Raw genomic sequence first — 22,354 nt, 5'->3', positions numbered from 1 at the left:
GTGAAATGTTTTGAGATGGGATAGCATAAATATTAACTAATACGAAATAAAACGCTTCAGTGTGCAAATATCTAACTGATAGTGTACACTACAATAGTAATGTCCCTTCAGCACACTGTTCTTTTATTGAAAGGTTTAAAACATAAAAAGCTTTTGAGTCCTCTTCCCCAACCACTTTCAGTCCTTCTCTCCCAGTTTGCAGTCCCTGGAGTGGAAGTTGAACCCACAGTATTCACAGAGGTAAGGGCACTATTATTGACAACATAGACAGCAAAATAATGTCATCTATATCAGGATTCTGACTCCATATCTCCAGATCTGCGTGGTTCTAATTCAAAACCATTGCTTGTTTCTAAACCGAGCTTGTATAAGGTGCTGTTGAATTATGATTCACATTTTTTCACCTCTAGATTAAAATGTTTCAGTGCACTTTTTAACCTTCCTTTTGTAAATGCCAATCCATCCAGAAATTTCCTGCCTGTTCTGCATAAAGCATCACTCACCTATCATCCAACGTCAACCGGCAACCCAGCTTTCATACATCAGCTTCAAATATTTTTATTATTCACTTCAAATTCAACCTTGGTTTCTAGTTCTCTAGTCTGTTACCTCACTGGCTCAAGCTCCTTTCAACTTTGTTCATGCTTTTGCACTTTTAACATCATTATGCTCAACACTTAACTACATTTCTGAAACTGTATCTGCTTAGTTGTGACTTGGGTCTATCATGCTATAAAACTAAAGTACTAAGGATACTGGAAACCTGAAATCAATATAGAAAATCAGCATGGTAATGGGGATAAATATCCTCCTTCCAGTCTTCCTCCCAAAAGTCTTATTTAAATTAGTTTGCTCTCAACAGAACTAACTTATTTTCTATTACTAACACCAACTATCAACATCTTTTGTGAAGCCAAATTTCTCCTTCGTTACCATTACCACTGTATTTTTCTTTTGCTCTGGGTACAGTCATGACGTGTTCACCACACCTTACATGTGGAGTTCCTTTAAGAGCCACTTGACCAGATTTCAGGACAAACATATTCCCGTGAGGGTGAAAATTAAGGATGGCAAGGTTTGGGAACCTGGGATGATGAGGCATGTCGTAAGTTTAGTTAACATGTAAAAGGTTTAGTAATTAGATATCAAACAGAGTCTTTGAGAAGTATAAGAAGCAGAAAATAACTTATTAAAAAAGAAATTAGGAAGGCTAGAAGGGCCGCGAAATGTCCGTGGCAAGTAGGACAAAGGAGATTCCTAAGGCAATTTATACCTATACTAGGAACAAGAAGGTATCTAGGGAAAGAATAGATCTACTCAAGGAGGGAATTTATGTGGGGAGCCAGAGGACGTGGATGTGGTCCTTGATGAGTACTTTGCATTAGTCTTGAGTAAGGAGAAAATCATGGATGATGATAAGTTTAGAGAGGGGTATGCCGATACTCTAAAGTTTGTTGATATTAAGAAGCAGGAGGTTTGGGGAGTTTTGAAAACCATTCAGGTAGATACGTCCCCAGCCCTGATGGGATCTATGCCAGGAAACTGAAGCAGGCAAGCGAAGAGACTGCTAGAACCTTGACAGATCTTTGTATCATATTTAGGCATAGGTAAGGTCCCAGAAGACTGGAGAATAGCCAATGTTGTTTGTTTGTTTAAGAAGGGTAATATGGATAATCCAGGAAATTATAAACTAGCAAACCTTACATCAGTGAAAGGGAAATTATTGGAGAAGATTCTTAGGGACAGGATTTACTTGCATTTGGAAAACAATTGACTTATTAGAGACAGTCAGCAAGGCTTTATGCAGGAGAGGCCTTGTCTCACAAATGAAATTGAGTTTTTTTAGGAAGTGATGCCAATGGTTAATGAAGGTAGGGCAGTGAATGTTGTCTACGTAGACTTTACTAAAGCAGTTGACCAGGTCTTTCATGATCCAGGAGATATATCATGTGGCATCCATTCTGAGGTGACAAGTTAGATGTAAAAAGATAAAGGATAGTTGTGGGTGGGCATTTTTCTGACTAGAGATCTGTGATGAGTGGTGTTCTGCAAGGATCAATGCTGGGACCTCTGTTGTTTGTAATACAAAAAATTATTTGCATGAAAATGTAAGTATACTGATTAGTAAAGTTTGCAAATGACATGAAAATTGATGCAGTTCTGGATAGTGGGGAAGGGTAACAAAGAATGCAGCAGGATATAGATCAGCTGAAAAGTTGGACAAGGAAATAGCAGATGGAGTTTTATCCAGATAAGTGTGGAGTGATGCATATTGGGAGGTCAAATGTAAGAGAAGAGTATGTCATACATGAACCCTTAGGAGTTTTAATATATGGAGGGATATTGGGCTCCAAGTCCTGAGCTCCCTAAAGCAGCAATACAAGTAGTTAAGATGGTAAAGAATGCATGTGGCATGCTTGCCTTCATTGGTTAGAGCACTGAGTAAAGAGGTTGGTATGTCATGTTGCAAAACAAGACTTTGGTCAGGCTATATTTGGAGTACTGTGTGCAGTTCTGGTCACACATTATGAGAAGGATGCAGAGGTTTGAAGAAGGTTTCCCAGGATGTTGCCTGGATTTGGGTGTATTAGCTATAAGGAGGTTGGACAAACTAGGCTAGTTTTTATTAGAGCATCAGAGGTTGAGAGACGACCTGATAGAAGCATATAAAATTATGAGGGGAATAGATTAGTTGGATAATTGGGGTCTGTTTCCCAGGAGAGAACTGTCAATTACCAGGTAGCATAGGTTTAAGATGAGACAGGAAAGTTTAAAGGAGATGTGTGAGGAAGGTTTTTTATACAGAGGGTGGTAGATGCCTGGAACATGCTGCCAGGGAAGTGGTTGTAGCAGTAATGATAGCATTTGGACAAACACATGAAGAGGCAGATAATAGAGGGATATGGACCATGTGTAAGCAGATGGGATTAGTTTAGAATAATATCATGGTTGCCACAGGCTTGATGGGCCAAAGGGCCTCTTCCTCTACTGTACTGCTCTGTGCTCTATGTCCTACTTACTCCTCTGCCCATTTGTCAACAGGGTAAAAAGCATCATCGTCCATGTACCTTTTGTTCTGAAGAAAAATCCTAACTAGACTTAAAATGTCAACTGCGTTTCTCCTTCCATAGATGCTGCCAGACCTGCTGAGTTTTTTCAGCTTTTCTGTTTGAATTTATATGCTATCATTACTCTGGGTCACCAACCAGATAAATAACAAATAAATGACATTTGGATACATATAAGGCTGTTTTGTTTTGTGTCTTCAGAAACTGTGGACTGAAAGAAATAGTTTTAAAAACAAGGATTTACCAGGATGGCTGCATAATTTCACAGCAAGGCATTTGATACTTATTGTGAACTCTGTTTTTGTGTCTGTGTGCTTTTACAATGTTTGAATGATCAGGAGCCAATGAGGTGTTTACAAATGAAGCAGATTAGCTCTCAGCTAACTGAGCATGTTGAAACTGGAAGCAAATTACAAAGACAAAGGCACAGAAGCTTCTGCTGTTGTTATCTCAGCAAAACTGCCTGTCCTTTGCCATAAAAGCTGAGTTTAAACTTGAAGAAAACCAGTTACCTTTCCTGCAGCAGTTGCTGCGATGTGCAACTTTTGAAGAGATAAACCAGAAACACTTCCCAACTGAATTAACTGCTCTGCACTCTCTTCAAACCAGTGAAAGCTTACACACAAAGATAACTGAACACAAAGGCTCTGGCTAACCAAAGAATGTTCATCTCAGCTTCAGAACTGCGAAACAAAAACCATGGAACTGCCTTTCCAGTATTTTCATACCTCCGTCAATTACTGTGTGCGTGTGTGTGTGTGTTTATAAAGAATTTAGACTTTTAGTTAGTACTGTAATATGATCATGATTTATATCAATTTACTTCTAGTTGTAATCTAATTGTAATAAATAACAATTCTTGTTTTGTACAGAAGCCTGCTGTGTGCCTTTTATCAACTTTATTCTGAAAGTCAGGTAAAAGTAACTTTGACCTTTTGTATGATTCCAGGAATAGTGGGATTGATTTGCATCATGCTATCCAAGTGGCTGTTAATTATAAAGATTATACAGATGCAGGCAAGACAAATTTAACATGATCATCTGAGATTGTGTGGTGTCATGACTTGGAATGTTATGTTCCCTTATCCAGCAGTTATGTCGAATCTAATTCCAACTGACGGAAAGTATATCTCCTTTCTCTGACAATGCCTTTGTTTATTCCCAGGATAGAGATGTCACAGGCACAGCCAACACTTGCTGACCCCTCCAATTGCCCACAGCAACTTAGTAACCTTTTTGAATCACTGGAGTAAATCTGATGTAGGTTCTATAATGAATCCACTAAAGGAATAGAATGGGAAGCATGTGCAAGCTATTACCTGCACTGACTTTGGCTTCAAAACCTCTACTTTTCAGGTAGCTCCTTAACTGAGCAAGAAACCAAAACTTTAGGTTTTTGAGAAAGCAAGCTGTAATTTAGAATTTTGTGGTGACATTAGACTACTGGAAGAACAGATTGTGATGTCTAGTTGCTCCGATAATGGAAACTGATTGAGAAAAATACATTAAAATCTCTCAGAGAAAATACACAGAATTTTACTGTGAGGGAGTGGGGGAAAGGAGAGTGAGTAGGAAAGTCAGTTAGCCGGCTGAAAGGCTTAGAGAAATGTTGTCCCTAAACCATAACACACTGCAGGCCAGTGGGACTTCTGTTCTTCAGTCGGAGGAGACATCATATTCTGGAGCTGCCAACTACTCTGATTGTTGGAAGCTCCAGCAGCCTGGACTACACTAGACATTGGTAATGTAAAACAAGAATTATAACCAGCTCCAAGACAAAAGATTGGAGGCAATGGACAGATCAGTTTTCACCATTTTAGGGAGAAGGTCAAGGCCAGTGGGTATTAAATCTAGGTAGAAAGGAAGAAAGAGGGATTCTTTCTGACATGGGAGTGTCCCTGTCATGATAAAGGAGAAACCTAGAAGTTCTCAGGGAGATAATGAACTTTAATTACTCTTCTTATTTTTAAGTGACATAAAAACAAAAGATGCTTACACATTTAAATTTAGTGGCCATCTACAGACAGACAGTGGAACATCACACTTGATGAGATGACAAGAAAGTTTCAAAGGGATAAACTTAAAAGGGGAAAATGCTCAACTCACTGAACTGCCATCTCCTGGGAGTCACCTCAGACTGTGAACATGACCGAAGAAAGGTTAGCAGTCTGGGTGGGAGACATGTTCATGTCTTTCCTTTCAAGAATACAGAAGAACAGTTAAACATTGGTTTAAGCTGGTCTCTGCATGCTAGTGGAAGAGGGTATGCTAGTGAGCTGAGGTGCTCATGTTTGGCAAAGTGCTGAGGTACGTGTGTGTATTAGCCTAGGTTTGAGCACTAGTGTGGATATAGGTCACAGTCGAAGAACAATCTACTAGTTACCCCCATGATGTAAATTAATGATAACCAGCCAAACAGCAAGCCCATCAAAACAAAACAGCACCAAAGACATTCAACTAACCTGCAAAGCTAAGAATCTCAAAATAAACTGATTAACAATCAATGTCCACTAGCTACTCTTTATGAATGACTGTTTATTTTTTAAATTTAATTCTTTACTTTAGGACTCACTTCTCATTTCTTATCTAGGTACATTTTTGTTGCTTTGATCTTTCTTCTCAGGGTTAGTAACTAAAGCCTCATTCCTTGTTAACTCAAACAAAACTAGTTAGTTTGTTCTTTTTAAAATATAGACTCATATGATCTAGGGAGGGTATCCATTGTAAAATCACCTTGTTGCAACCAAATGAGAAGACAGATGAATAAAGTTCATCCCTCCTCACCCAGAAATATGACAATTTGGGGAATCCTGAACGGAACCTTAATTACTCGTGAAACTTTGCCCAGGATCTAGTTACAACAAATTGGGAGCTGATGGGTATGCTTTGAATCCCAGATGAAATAAAAAAATTAGAATGGATAAATTTGCAAATAATTCTTTTAAAAATTCAAAAGGCTTTCTTGAGTTTCTAGTGCTACAGTATAGAGACTTACACATTTGATATCAGTGCATTCCTAGCAGATGTAGGGAATGCTACTTTTGAGAATTTAATATTTCTGCCTCTTGAACATTAACATGTACAGCAAGACACTCAAGATTAGAAGATTGTCCTTAAGGCAAAAAAAGTCAACATTATCAAAAGGCTGGCCAACAGTTTACAGGTGAAAATTGAGAATAATTAAACAAATGGAGTAGTGTTAGACAGATTAAAATATGAGGAATTGAAATTAGAATTCCAAGAAAAGGAGGAGAGAAAGAGAGAGAGAGAAGGAAAAGAGAAGAAAGAACAAGGAGGGAAGAGAGAGGATTTCGGGAAAATTGATAAGAAAGGACATTTGAACTAGGCCAACTCGAGCAGGGGAGTAGGAATGTGTCATGAAGACTGCACTGACTCAGGTTTAAAGATGGGGGCAACTCTATTTACTGATTTAATTCCTATGTTTAAGGAGACAGAGGTGGAAGCCTTCTTTATCTCTCTCAAATGATAAAGTGATCGCAGTTAAAGTGCCATCTCAGCACTAGAATAAAAGCAAAACATGGTGGAGAAACTCAGAAGGCCTGGCATCACCTGTGGAGAGAGAAAGACTTGTTTTAAGTTCAATCTGAACACTTTGGAACTGAAAGAGGCTGGAAAAGTGGCAGTTTTTAAATAAAGTTTTGAATAAAGTTGGAGAAGGAACAAGTGGAACAGATGGGAAACAGATGGAATTGTTGACATGTTGTCACAAGTAGCACTCCCAATTAAGACGTTTGAGAATGGTAGCATGGAGTTCCAAAGATGACTCAAAACGTTAACTGTTTCTCCCTGTACAGATGCTGCGAGACCCACTGACGTAGTCCAACACTTTTTATTTCAGAGTTCTAGCATCTGCAGGACTTTGCTTTTATTTTAGTCTAATATTGGTCCTTATTACAGGCGAGTAAGTTTTCAAGCTCATAATGTTTTCTCCACCTTACAAGAGAGTATAGCCAATCACTATGATGCAATAAAATTGGCTATCTAAAGTTCATATCAGATAGTGCTGGAAGTGTATCATTGAAGATTCCATGCCTCAGGAAACACCCTGACCACATGTGCCAGGAATTTAAAAGGAAGAAGCAGCTGGATTTTGACCAACAGGTACAGGCATTCAAAACAGAAACCAATTCTAAAAATCTTCATGAAAAAATATTCTCTTTGAGGAGTTCAAAAACTCCACATCCCAATGAGAATGCACTTAGACAATCAAAGAGCAACTAAGTCTAGGCTGGCCACCACACTGGCAGATTATGGAAACAGGCTATTTGGCCCAACAGATCCACACTGACCCACCGAAGAGTAACCCATCCAGACCCATTCCTCCACCATACACTTACCTCTGACCAATGTACCCAACACTATGGGCAATTTAGCAAGGCCAATTCACCAGACCTGCACATTTTTGGATTGAGGGAGGAAACCGGAGCATCCGGAGGAAACCCACACAGACATGGGGAGAATGTGCAAACTCCACACAGACAGTCGCCTGTGGCGGGAATCGAACCTAGATCCCTGACGCTGTGAGGCACCAGTGCTAACTACTGAGTCACCGTGCCACCCTTTACTGTGCAAGTAACTCACCTCTTGACTTCCCAAAGCCTGCCCATCATCTACAAGGCACAAGTTAGGAGTGTGATGGAAAACTCTTCACTTGTCTGGATGGACGCAGCTCCAACAACATTCAAGAAGCTTGACACCAGTCAACCTAATTGATTGGCACCACATCCACAAATATCCACTGTTCAATATGTTCAATATGTTCAATATGTTCAATAAGCATCAGTGTTTGATTTATTTGTTTATTGTCATGTGTATTTTGTTACAAAATGCACTCTCTGGCGCCATCTTAAAACACAGGAAAAAGAATACAAAAACAGAAAAATAAAGAGATAAAAAATAAGTATTCAACTTTATAGTCCTCCTTGTTAAATGCTCTGCAATGCACCAAAGATACTCAAATAGCACCTTCCAAACCCAATATCACTTCCACCTAGAATGACAAGATTAGCAGATACACAGGAACACCACCAACTTAAGTTCCCTTCCAAGCCACTCACGATTCTGATTTGGAAATATATCACTGTTCCTTTATTGTCGCTAGGTCAAAATGCTGAAATTCCCTCGCATTAACCCAGAGCATGTGGACTGCAGCAGTTCAAGAAGGCAGGTCAACACTTTCACAAGGGCAGTTAGGGAAAGATAATATATGGTCACCAGCCAACAATGTTCATATCTGAAGCATGACCACAAAAACAGTTGGGCCATTTTGGTGATAAGTGTATGTATGAATCTGGATGGAGTAATTCTTAGGGGAAATTTACAGACCAAATCATGTTTGAAGTAAAGAAGTTGAATTTTATTTGAGGAAGACAGAAGGTGTGAAAGACTATGCAGCTGAACATGATGTCCTTTATGATATGGGGGACTTGCAGTAAATCCTTGAGATCCAACTTTACTGTCTTGGCAATTCAAGTGTAATTCATGATTTATCTTGAATGCATGTTGTCTGTTAATTGTGTTTAAATTATATTGATTGCTAAAGTAAAGTTGTAAGTGTAATCTTGTCCTTTAGTTTCTTTCATTGTGAAGTTTAGTTCTTCTAATTTATTAGATTATGGATCTCCATAAAGGTCATGGCAGTTCACCCAGTGCTCTTATGAAGGAAGTGCCAGGTTTTTGATTCAGCAACAGTGAAGGAACAGTGATATATCTCCAATTCCAAATGGTGTATGACTTTGGTGTAGCATTTATGAGGGTAGGGGTGTTCCTATGTATCTACTAACCTTCTGACTCTAAGTGACAGAGATTGCAGGTTCCAAAGGTATTAAAGAAGGAGCATTTTCAAGTTGCTGCCGTTCATTTTGAAAATGGTGTACTCTGATGTCATTGACCATTGGTTATGAGGAGAGTTAGATCAATTTTGAGCAGCCATGTCCATTGCAAAGACTGTCAAAGTACCTCACAAACTTTACATGTGTCAGAACCATGTGGGCAATGAGAGTACTGGAATGGATAAATCCTGTGAATTTGGAAATCAAGACAGATTGTTCAAGGCAAATGTTACCCTGAAATCAACTCATACATTTTTCTGGTGATAACTGACTTCTTTTAGTTCCGATGACATTTCAGTCTGCTGAAACACAACTGCAACATTGGGCTCATTTGTTTTTTTTTACACTATAGTGGGAAATATGAGTCACATTCATTTTTGCGTCAGAAGCCTGTGTCTTTGTGGAAAGTGATTGACTTTAATTCTTGCACTTGGATAAGCTGCCAATTGGGATGAGATTTTAGTTTGACTACAGACAGCTGGAGAAGCTGGAGGGCCAGTAAGAGGGCTACCAAGTTCAGAGAAGGAGCTGGCTGCAATACCAGCTAAATAGGGCTGAACACAATTCCACCACCACCACTCCAAATCCCCTGCTATGTCACGTTCTTATCTTGTTGACTTGCCTCACCTCAGAGCTGACCCATTTTCGCCTTTTCACATTTGGAATTGGAGATATATCACTGTTCTTCACTGTTGCTGAATCAAAAACCGGGCACTCCCTTCATAAGAGCACTGTGGGTGAACTACCATGATCTTTATGGAGATCCATAACCTAATACATACATCTCCATTGCTCCTTATAACTGTTTTTGCTCTTGGCCAACTCATAATCTGTTTCACTCCCCCCTCCTGCTGCTCCATAGCGCTACTGTCCAGCCACTTTTAGGTCTGAAGAAGAGTCATACTGTACTCTGTTTCTCTTCACAGATGATTTTAATTTAGATTTACAGCAGTGTTTTGATTTTAATCTGACAAAGATTTATTATTATTCTTAATCCTAACCTGCCTGCCTCTCGCAGACTGGGCTCTCTTCACAGGCCTGGAATTTGTCTTTCCCAAAGATAGATGCTGCCGGGCATGGTGCCCTGAAACAGACTTGCCAACCGTGCTGGTATTTTTACCTTTGTTCCTGCCTTCAAAATTGCCCCAAAAATGCAGTCCATTCAGTCTACAGCTCTCTCTACAGTTGCTCCCTGTCCTGTTGAATGGTTTTGCACATTCTGCTTTATTTTAGATTCTGAGCCATTTTGCTTTTCTGATGAAATGATGTGTTTCATTTCCAAATATTGATTCCATTTGACTATGTTACAGTCAGCTGCTCCACTATAAGATGCAGTAGAAGAAGCCATTTACACGAACAAAACTTGTTCTGCCTTAACATCTCATGAAATTACAGTGGGAGAGCAGTTCTGAAAAATCCCCAAGGTATGTAATTATATTTTAGACAGCGCAGTACAGGCCCTTTGGCCCTTGATGTTGCACTGACCCATGGAACCAATCTGAAGCCCAAATGACCCACTCTATTCCATTCTCTTCCATATGCCTATCCAATGACCACTTAAAATGCCCTTAAAGTTGGCAAGTCTACTACTGTTACAGGCAGTGCGTTCCACACCCCTACTACTCTCTGAATAAAGACAATTTTAATATTTTTCAGAATAGAAATTGACTATTCAAGGGGAAAGGAGAAAGTGAGGTCTGCAGATGCTGGAGATCAGAGCTGAAAATGTGTTGCTGGAAAAGCACAGCAGGTCAGGCAGCATCCAAGGAACAGGAGAATCGACGTTTCGGGCATAAGCCCTTCTTCAGGAATCAAGGGGAAAGCCAACAAAGTAGGTGAAAGCTATATGCCTGTTCACTTCTTGGAGCAATGACCAGACCCACCAGAGTCAACCTGCTTGGTTTGAAATTTAAACAAAGCCTAGCAGTTGACTGTAAATTAGCATTAATGGGTGCATTCTACATGGCAACACTTCTATTCTTCAGAGTCCACTTTCCAACAAATAAGCTCCCTGCTCTCAGACAGTATACACATTGGTTTTTCTCTTGAATTGGCATTCTTGTGCATTGTCCTGATGACGGCAAGACAAAAGGCTGTACTAAAATGTGTAATTTTCAGAAAGAAACTGTGCTATTAAATGACTAAATCTCCTCTCTTTGATTGCACGATAGCTTGCATCACCAAGACACAACACTACAGAGTGATGAGAATAGCTGGATGTTTGTTTTTAGGAAATGCCTCTAACACCAGTATTTAGAGAGGTTATTGAGCATAGCACTGAATTAAAATAAGGATCTTACCCGTGGAGAAAGGAAAGCAGAAACCAAGCCCACTGACATAAGGCACTATGATGACCAAATTCAGACCAGATTACATATTCAGCTTCTTCATCATGAATAATATAAGGAGGCATAGTTGAGGGAAAGAATAAAAGTAATTTGAAAAATGTAATGGCTTCACAAAAAAAAGAGGTCATTAGGTTGTGCCAATACATAATGTTATATCTTATACCAAATGCCTTTAGATACTTAAGCATAATTCCTGCATAGGTAAATTGCATAAATGGGTTTGTTTTCATGCGACACAAGTTTCAGTGCTCATCAATGCAAACTGTGCAGTCTGACCTTTGTATAAAATTAACTGAAGTAGAGATCTGAGGCCAACACCAAGAGTTGTAACCTAAATGCAATCCTGTGAGGAACCAGGTTTCAAGCTATAATTTCAATTTTTAGCTAATTCCTCACACTGCTGATTAATTTACTATTCAGATGTTGCATGGTCAGCAGAGTTCCTTCCGAGCTGTTCATGAGCAAACAAAAGGAAGCCGCCATCAGTGCAACTTGGCTCTGCTAACTCACCGATCTCATCTAGCAACTCGTTATTGACACTATGTAACTGTATCCGTGGTGACTGTAGTTTCAAAGCTGAGATGACTCAAGGCATACGAAATTAATAAAGATTACAGTAAGATAAACAATTTCTCCACTGCATAAACAGGAAATGACTGCAGCTATTACAAATGGGATGAGAGTTTCGAGGGTTTAGCACGAATATAAAGTACATTACAATCTAGTGTAGATTCCTGGATGCCTCACAATTTTAAATATTTATGGAGTACAGTTTTAAGATGCATTACTCCATAACATTAAGAAACACAGCAAGATAAACATTGCTGATTGCACAACATTAACATTTATAAGTTGCAACAGCTTCCTTTTCTAAGCTAATTATTGACCAGTTGGAAGAGGCAAGTAGTGCTTTGTGGTCATCAGATTGACTTCTCCTCTATTTTAAAATAAATTATAACAATTTTATATAATGTCACAACTTTGCCCTGAAAGCAACCAAAAGAGACAACTACCTCGAAACACCAGTGCTTGATATTAATACAATACTTCTGTTACTACTTCGTTATATACTTTTTGCACTTATATTTTTATATTGAGTTTAACGTTAAGAGCCATCCCAATTATAAAGAGAATATACAGATGAGCCTTGGAGGTAAGTTGTGGTGGGACTGAGACCTCAATAGTCATGTGTTAGTATTCTATTAAAAGGTTAAATCCTGGACAGCTCAATAATGATGGATATGATTCAACAGTCACTAAGAGGTCTGATCAGAGCTTGTATCAAAATACAAAGAACTCAAACAAGAACCAGGACAGACTCGGTAGCAGCAATGAAGACAGCAATCAAAGTTAGCTTGTGTTTTGTTCTGATATGAAACTGAAGAGCCTTGAGGCAAGATTGACCAACAAGGCATGATAAATGATGACCCTCAGAAGATAATAACTTGATGGCTTACCCAAAATGAATTGAAGTGAAGTATAGCTTTAAGTGGCAACATGCACTGTGCTAACTAGCTGGACATTTCTGGCCTTTCCAAGGCTCTTTGGTGCAGTTGAAGGACTGATTTGAACACTTAGATAGGAAGTGTGGGAGATGAACTTTCTCAAGTACAGAATTGCCTTAGATACCTCAACTCACTTGAAGCAGCATCAATTCCAGATCAATACATCCCTATGTACAGTGGGCCCAATTGCTGAATGTATCTGAATATGAAAAATATAATGAAACTTCAGCAGATTTTTAATCGGTTCTGGAAAGCTTTGATTTTTATTTCAGTCCTGAGAGTTTTTTTGTTGAGTAGCTCAGAATGGCCATGGATCTCAGCAGCCAGTTATCTTGGTAGATCTCATCAAATGTTTTTATGTTGTCACTGATCCATCTGAAGATGTTGCATTAAGAGGTGGGATCTTTTGAACACTCATTGGCATACTCTTCAGTGAGAATGACCCTGTTTATTCTTCAGAGATTCTTAACCAGGAAACACATCCAGGTAGTGAATCTATTCTGTGTGCCTGAATCTTATTGCAACATATATGATCGCTCTGATAGTCTTCCAGATCAGAATGCATAACCTAGTCTCATGGAGATTCCAGTTTGTATGATGAACAGTGCTGAAGAAAAAGATTTACACACTGAAAAAATGTTGCAAGTTCCAATACTTGTACCTTTAGAAGATGATCACAATAGCACTTCACTGGCAGCATGCAAGCTGTGCCTGATTAATTTGTCCTGGAGTACAGAGAACATTGTGACAATGTTCCAAATCAGCCTTAGTATCACTGAATTCACAACCCAATGAAATTCAAACTTGCACTGATCCTCAAAATTGCCTAAATGTTCCTTGACAAATATCAGATCTTGGACACCAAGTTTATAACTTAAGCAAAACAATTAACAATTTATTATTAATAATGTAACTTCATTAAGACATTCTTTCTTGTTGGAGACAGTGACTGCCTGGCACTTGTGTGGCATGAATGTTACTTGCCATTCGTCAGTAAACCCTTGTCCAGGTCTTGTTGCACTTTGATATAGTATCTGGGGAATAGTGCTGAACTTTGTGCAATCATTAGCAAGCATCTCCACTTCTGATGGATAGTCATTGATGAAGCAGTTGAAGATGGTCGGGTCAAGGATGTTCCCCTGAGGAACTCCTGCAGAGATGTCCTTGAGCTGAGATGACTGGCCTCCAAAAACCACAACCTAGTTCTAAATTTTGAGACCAAACAGCCAAGATATTTTCCCCTGATTCCCATTGACTCTACTTGTTCAGGGCTCCTTGATGCCTTACTTGGTCAAATGCAGCCTTGATGTCAAAGGCAGTCAGCGTCACCACTTGTCACTTCACACTTTTATGACAGCTTGCACATATTGGACATGTGAAAGAGTTAATTGCAAATTTCCAACTTGGAAAGTCAGTGAAGCCAGACTCAGGAATACACAAATAAACCATACTTCAAATGGCAGAGATCTACCAATGAAAAAGAGTCAAATTTAACTCAAAACTCTGTTTTTCCTCTTATAGATACCACCAGAGCTGTTGCATATTGTCACCACTTTGTGTTTTTATTTCAGACTTTCAGCATTTGCAGTATGTTGCTTTCACTATGGCTTTGATGAAAGCTTTCGCATGAGAAATGGAACTATTTAAGATTATGGCTTGCACAGAAATTAGGAATATAAATTTAATTCCACGGAATTGTGTGCGGATGAATCAGGAGAGCACATTGTGGGTCTCATGGAGACGGTGTGGATCAAAGGAGACAATAGTGCAAAATTGGAATACGTAGGAACCAAATACTGTATATACCTGTGTAAAAGTCGAACCTTTTAGACTATTTTTAAAGGTTCAATTTTTAGGGTCAACTATTACATGGGTATTGTTTTGAGAGGCTGAAATTCATGCTGCAGTTCAAAATACCATATTATTAGCAGAAGTCAATTTGATCGCTCAACTAATTCCGGGCAAAGAAGGAAAGCACAATGAATTACAGTAAAGGTAATTACCTGATAAAAACAAGAGAAACAAGAATGAATTACTGAGAATACATTTTATTTGTCCATATCAGTAGGAAAATTTAATATGTCAAAGATTCATTGAAATCCTGCAAAATTACACTGTTCAACATCATCATGGCCTGGTATAATGGCACACTTAAAATGAAACATCAATTGAATTCCATATGTGTAAGTGTCTTGAACTTTCCCACTAAATTCTTCCATTTCCCACCTACTTACTCTCGTATGTTATGAACCTCAGCAACGTTAACAAATTTGTCGAAGAATTAATGATATATGTAGCTAATATATCTCACTTCTATTCAGAAATATTGGCACAATTAAAATGATTAATTATTTAATGAAATTAGCTTTTGGATGCATAGTGAACAAATCGTGATAAGTACTTACAGACTTAGTACCGGTCTGAATAAATGAATGAATCAAAACGTGCTGTAGTAAACCAAGTGGGCTAAGTAGAGTTCCAAATGAATGAATAAATGAACAGAGATGCAATATAGTAAACAAAGAGCGATGAGTAGAGTTACCAGTATGAATGACTGAATGCAATTTTCTTAGTGGGTTAATGGGAACATGTAGTTTCCTTTTTTAAGAGGTTTATAATGCGATATCGTAGGGCCGACCTTTACATGAGATATATGGAAAATACAAGATTATTTGGCCAAAAATAAGGGGTCAACTTTTACATGAGATCAACTTTTAACAAATAAGAAGTTTGGATGGAATGCAAAGCAGGAATGAGGAATTGGGGAGGATGGTTCCATTGATGGTCTCAATTCTTAACAGGAAGAAATAATACCTTAAGATCATAAGACATAGAAGCAGACAAGCCATTCAGCCCATTGAGTTGCTATCACCATTCAATGGCATTATGGCTGATTTGATCATCTTCATCTCCACTTTCCTATCTTTTCCCCATAAACCTTGATTCCCTTACAGATTAAAAACCTGATTATCTCAGCCTCAAATATACTTCATGACACAGCCTCAATGGTCCTCCGTTGTAAAGAATTCCACAGATTTACTACCCTCTGACAGAAGGAATTCCTCTCTATCTGTGAGTTAAATGCATGATCCCTTATTCTGCCATTATGCTGACTGGTTCTAGATTCTTCCATAACGGGAAGCAATCCTTCTACATCTACCCTGTCAAGTACCCTAAGAATCTTCTATGTTCCAATAAGGATGCAAAATCTGCTCCAACTCTCCTCATTAGGCAGTCCCTTTATACCTGTTACTAACCATGTGAATCTTCTCTGAAATGCCTCCAATGCTGGTATATCTTTCCTTAGATAAGGGGACCAAAACTGATTTACAGTATTCCAGCCATGATCTGACTAGTGCCTTGTTTTACTGGAGTTCTTCCACATGCTTGCAACTTAAAGAGGCAACTGGTTATAAAAGAAGTTTAGGATTGCTTTTACATTAAAGCATGATCCTCGAATACTAAGTGATGTTAGCTAAGGGCAATGAGAAGCAGTAATGTGACTGTAAAATATAAAGCAATTGAGAACAAGTCAGTTTTGTCCCATAAATGTTCAACTTGGTGCTTCTTCACCTTGGGAGAGAGGAAGTGGAGCTGAAGTGGAAGAGGACCTGACCAAGAGTTAATGATCAAATGGATGGAAATAGAGGCAATGGAAATAGAAGCCAGTATAGTGGCAGCTTAACAAAATGCACAGAAAGTCAAAGGTTGGCAGAGTGAGTTTGCAAGGACACTGGATTGAGGAATGCACCAGTATTAAAAAAAAAGGAAAGCTTTTGAAAGATTAACATTTATCTCAGGAGTTTGGATTACAAAGAGGAGTTTTATAGAGCTTTGGTCAAACCTCACCAACAGTATTGCATTCAGTTCTGAGCACCACATCTCAGGAAGAATACATTTTACTTTGAAGAGTAGGATTTCAAGTGACAGTAGAGGAAAGGGTACTTTTCATTCAAGGATAATTCAATGCAATTTTTCAGCACTAAGCAATAGAAAACAAGTTTCTAAAACCCATTTTACTACATTTGCTTCCCCAAAAATAGGGGATATATACTTTGAGCAGAGTCAGGTCATTCGACATAACAATACCAGAATAAGAGAAAATTTAACCCAGTATACAGGAATGGTCAATTAAATGATCTTCATTGCAGTTAAGTGTATATACGGACTTGGTGAACCAAGCTGACTGCTGACAATCAAGGTGCGACGAGAGATAATAAGAGAGTAATAACAGATTAATTTGAAGCATGAGGAACAAATTATAAACGTACCTTGAAAATGTCGATTTTTCATGTTTTTGCTGATTATCAATCCATTTTTCTTGGATCCTCCTGCTGCGATCGTATCATTCAGAGCAATAGCATACAGCATGATCCCATCATAAAAACAACCAGCAATAAAATTGATCTGTAAAAATGTTGAGAAACGCATTTTCAGCTATACCTTTGAGTACAACAAAATATAATCTCCGTATAAAACAGGTGGGGAACAGCCCTTGGTCTTAGCAATTTCCAGCAATGTTCATCAGCTTTGCCTGAACATGAGTAATGGGTCCCAGAGTCTCTTCGTAGAGAGAACAGAGTGTTTGCATTACTCAGTGTAATAAACAAATCAACACCACAAATCCTTCAGTGCTTTCTAAGCCTTGGATTAATGCATTGCTACAACAAGGAGTCAACCACATTCCTTTGAATATAAAGTGGATTAGATGCCAGACTAAGTAAGGACAACTAATTTCTTTCCCTAATGGACAATAATGTATCAGTTCAGCTTTTACAGCAATTGGTTAACTTCATGATGATTATTAATAAAACTAGTGCTTTTATTCCAAATTTACTTAATAAACCAAACTGAAATCAATGAAGTGCCATGTGAGGTCTGAACCCAAGTCCATGTGTTTCAAGGAGAAAGTGAGGTCTGCAGATGCTGGAGATCAAAGTTGAAACTTTATTGCTGGAACAGCACAGCAGGTCAGGCAGCATCCAGGGAACAGGAGATTCGACGTTTCGGGCACAGGCCGAAGAAGGGCCTGTGCCCGAAACGTCGAATCTCCTGTTCCCTGGATGCTGCCTGACCTGCTGTGCTGTTCCAGCAATAAAGTTCCATGTGTTTCAAGTCTGGTTAATTAGATTATGAGGTTAGTAACTTCGTCATTAACACCAAGAGTTCAAATAGTTGTGGTTATCAATTGCTATCCAGATTAATGATTTGGAGATGCCGGTGTTGGACTGGGGTGTACAAAGTTAAAAATCACACAACACCAGGTTATAGTCCAACAGGTTTAATTGGAAGCACTAGCTTTTGGAGCGTCGCTCCTTCACTACCTGATGAAACAGCAGCGCTCCGAAAGCTTGTGTTTCCAATTAAACCTGTTGGACTATAACCTGGTGTTGTGTGATTTTTGACTGTATCCAGATCAAGTTTGGAGTATTGCACTTTATAAATAATCTCCAACATGCAGGGAGGTATTGCACTGATTTGAAAGAATTACTTTTGCTGCCATCCCAGTTGGAAGAATGGGTGAGCAATGTTCCTTGTAGCAGGTCCAAGTGCAGCACATGCAAAATAGTTAAACACAGTTGCTCTTCCTAATTCCAAGTGATGCAAAGAGCCAATTGTGGAAATTTATCAGATTGACACAGAAAATAAGATGGAACTCAGTTTGGCCAGGCTTCTGTTCTTATTTACCATTTTTGATATTTTCCTTGAGACCAGAGAACCTGTACCTTTCCTGATGTGGAGAGGATATGTATATAAATATCTGTGCTACTCTACGAATTTAACTCTTAACCTGCATGAGTCAAAGTGTCTCAAAATAGCTCAAGATACTTCCTACAATGTGGGATTAATTAAAATTAGGTGCACAAAAGTTGCAAATTAAAGAGTACAGACAGTTCAGAGGATGTTAGACTGAGGGAGGTTACAGAATTAGGAAAGGATTTGAAAACAAGGATGAAAATTTCAAAACCATGATAATTCTTGACCAGGAGCCTATGGATATCATTGAGTACAAGAGTAAAAATGGGATTTGATGTCAGTAGAATTGGTCGGGTAGAATGTCAGAGACCAGCTAGCATTTCATTTGAATAATGAAGTCTCAAGGTCACTTCGGCAAGAATGGTGTCTCCAGAAGCAGATGAGTTGAGATGGGGACAAAGGTAGGAGATTATATAAAGTTCAATATAGCTGTTCTCATTGATGACAAAAATGTATGGTCCAACAGCTCAATGTTGGACCAAAGCTGACATAAAGGTTGTAAACTTGGTCTCAGATTGCTTCCATGAAGGTGGAGTCAATGGTTGGGAAATGGAATTGGGAAGAGGGACTGAAAGCAATGGCATCAATTACCCAAAAATGAATTGGAGAAAACTTATGCTCATCTTGTACTGGTGTTGAATAAGCAGTTTGATGATTTAGCAATGATGTAGGAGGGGGAGGTGATGGTGAGTTGGGGTTGGATGCTTTCAGATGATGACACAAGGGCAGCATGTAAAAGGTAATAGGTGTAGATGAAGGAGGACATGCAGGTAACAGTGTGGAGCAGAAAGAGAAAACTGGTTAGAATGATAAGAATGGAACCAGATGAGACAGGGCCAACCTAACTGCATTGCAATGATGTGGTGTTGGAGAAGTATGGTGTGGTAAGCCTGTAAAACTGCAGACAGATTGAAAAGGATGAAGTGAAAAGGTTTCCCTTTGTCACAGTCACATACAATGTCATTTATGATTTTGATAATTCACTGCAATAGGACTGGAAACCTCACTGGAGAAATTCAAACGTGATATTCCAATTAAGACAAGAAGAGAGATGGAGGTGGCAAAATATTCAAGGACTTTCCAGGGAGAAAGCTATCCTACTTTATTTATAGTATTGCATGGTACTGGTTGGGCCAGTATTTATTGCTCATCCTAATTGCCCTTTGACTGAGTGGCTTCCTTGGGCATTCCAGAAGATACTTAACAGTTGGCTGTATGAAAATAGAAGGCAGAAATTTATTGGATGAGTCCAATAGTTGAAGAAGCAATAATTGTCATAAAATAAGAAAAATGTGCTTGGCTGTGCTCATAACATGTGAGGTACATCACAAATAAAGCGGATGACAGATAGAAACGCAACAGCATGATACCACAGCAATCACAGAAAGATGGCTTCAGAAGTGACAGAATTTGTTGCTCAATATTTCTGGTTACAAAGTTTTCAGGCAAGATTGAGAGAGTTACAAAGAAGGTGTTGGGGCAATTTTGGTCATAGAAATCACAACAGTTGTGAGGAGGAATGATATATGAGTAGTATTATGAAGTGAAGCCATATGGATTGAGTCACAGAACAAACATAGTGCTGTCACAATCTGGAGCGTAAACTACAAACACCTAAATAGGCAGAGGGAAATAGAAGATCAAATAATAAGGCAAATCTTTTAGAAGTACAAATACAGTACAGCAGAAAGATGTTTTATTTACTTCAATATTAACTGGGAGAGTTTATTGTTAAAGGAATTAAGGTATCAGTTTTCTTGAGGAGCATTTCAGAGATTTGTTTTGGCTGATGTATAACAAATCCAACAAAACATAGCACAACTCTGGACTTTCTTTCATGAAATAAAGCTGGACAGGTGAAAGGAGTGGCACTGAGAGAGTATTTTGGTGGCTGTGATTGTAACTCAAATACTTTTAACATAATTATCGAAAAGATCAAAGATAGATAGGAGGCAGCATTGTAAATTGGGCAAGGCCAATTTCATAAGATTCAGAATAGTCTAGTAAAAGTGGATTGGAAGGTAAACTACTTGAAGTTTAACTGGGGTCAGAACAGTGGGAGACATTCAAAGAGAAGTTGTAAGTAGATCACAATAAATATGTTCCCATAACGTAAAAGGGTGAGCTGCCAAATCTCAAGCGCCCTTGACATCAAGGACGTTGCAAGTTGAGATGAGGCAGAAAAAGAAAGTCGACATACATACAAATCAAGGGCCAATTGGTCTTTCAAGTCTGCTCCACCATTCAATAAGATCATGGTTGATTTTATTGCATTCCAATTCCCTGTAAACCTGAAGGTGAACATACTTACTATTGTATTCAATTCCTCTCATAATAAAGGATGACATTCCACTGACCAACTTACAGTACCTACATACAAACCTGCAGTGTCCAGAAAAGACCGAAAAATTGAAGTATGAATTGACACACAAGATGGTGGTATAGTCCTAATGAATATTTTATATCTGTATTTCACAAAAAAAGTTTGGCAGAAATTTAAGGGGGTCCTGTCCCATTAAGTAAAGTCAGTGGCCAGTCAACAGCTTGCCTTGTAATGCCTTGCTTGAATTGTAATGCTAAATGAGTACAGAGAGGAGCTTCTACCCATTAGTGGCTGGGCATCATACATTCTGAAGTTGACAGCCAATCTGATTGGCCAGCAGCTCCAGCAGCACCAGTGATCAGTCATGGCAACCAGTCCCAGGGTGAAAGACCCAGACCCATAAGATGCATTGGATGGGGTTGGGAGTGGATCTGAGGGATTAGGACCAAAAGTCCATTTGGAAGGAAGGAACGTTGGATACTATGTTCTGGAGAGGTGCCACCTGTGCATAAAGGGTATTCTCCAAAGACTTCCTCCAAATCCTTTCACTCTAATCTTTCAAACACTTGTACAAAAAGACCTGTTCACTTCAGCTTGGCTACCGATGTCAACTATATTACAGAATGGACAGGGTTACATTGGGGTTGAATGAGCTTTTGTTAAGATCAATTGACCCTTAATTATTTAGTTCAATATGGGGCGAGCTTGGTGGTAGACTGGAAACTTACCTTATATTTTGTAGACACAGCAAAATTCCTCCATGTCAGGGCATGTAATATTTAGCCCACTGTAGTTAAGAAGTGGTGTAAAGTATTGGACTTGATTTTCATATACAGATAGGATTAAAATTCTTGAATGTAGATAACTCACCAGGTCAAGATAAGACTGTTTAAAAAAGGCTAAGGAGAAAACAAAGGAATTTCTACCCATCATTTTCCAATCCTCAGTGGATACTGGTGTGACACAATGAAGATTACAAATGTATATCACTCTTTCAAAACAGAACAAAATGTAGTCCAGTAATAATATACCAAGCAATTTAACCTCAGCGATTCTTAGAGACAGAATCGCCTGTTACATAGAAAACATGGATTAATCAAGAATATTCAGCACAGGTATGTAAAGAGAAGACCATATCTGACTAACTTGATTTAATTTTTGAAGGAAGTAAAATGGATAAGAGCATGCAGTTTGTCTACATGAATCTTAACAAGGTTTTTGATAAGGCACCACAGGGCAGTCAGCTTAAACAAATTATGCCTATGGAATCCAGGATGCAACAAGCTGGATATAAAACTGGGTCAGTGCCAGGGAGCAAATGGTTATTGGCAAGTAATTTTGTAGGCAGAGTGCTGTTTCAAATGGGGTTCTGTGGACTCATATCTTACTTTTTGTGGTAAATATTAACGATTTGGATCTGTACAGAGGGATCACAATCAAGAAGTTTGCCGATGACACAAAAAGTGGCCTCATAGTTGATAGTGAGGAGGACAACTGTAAT

At 38.7% G+C, this 22,354-nt stretch overlaps 1 protein-coding gene across 1 annotated transcript in view; it reads right to left on the bottom strand.

The window, feature by feature from the left end:
• Window positions 1-22,354, bottom strand: part of LOC122548373 (atrial natriuretic peptide receptor 2) — a 164,724-nt gene that overhangs the window by 115,635 nt on the left and 26,735 nt on the right. The window contains exon 4 of the mRNA XM_043686946.2: window positions 17,045-17,180. Within this exon, the coding sequence (XP_043542881.2) occupies window positions 17,045-17,180 (136 nt within the window). The remainder of the gene's footprint in view (window positions 1-17,044; window positions 17,181-22,354) is intronic.

The sequence above is a fragment of the Chiloscyllium plagiosum genome, unplaced genomic scaffold (assembly GCF_037043375.1).
Source record: "Chiloscyllium plagiosum isolate Xiang-an unplaced genomic scaffold, Cpla_swu_hap1 HiC_scaffold_1, whole genome shotgun sequence".
Lineage (NCBI taxonomy): Eukaryota > Metazoa > Chordata > Chondrichthyes > Orectolobiformes > Hemiscylliidae > Chiloscyllium > Chiloscyllium plagiosum.
This window is presented reverse-complemented; position numbering and strand designations above follow the sequence as displayed.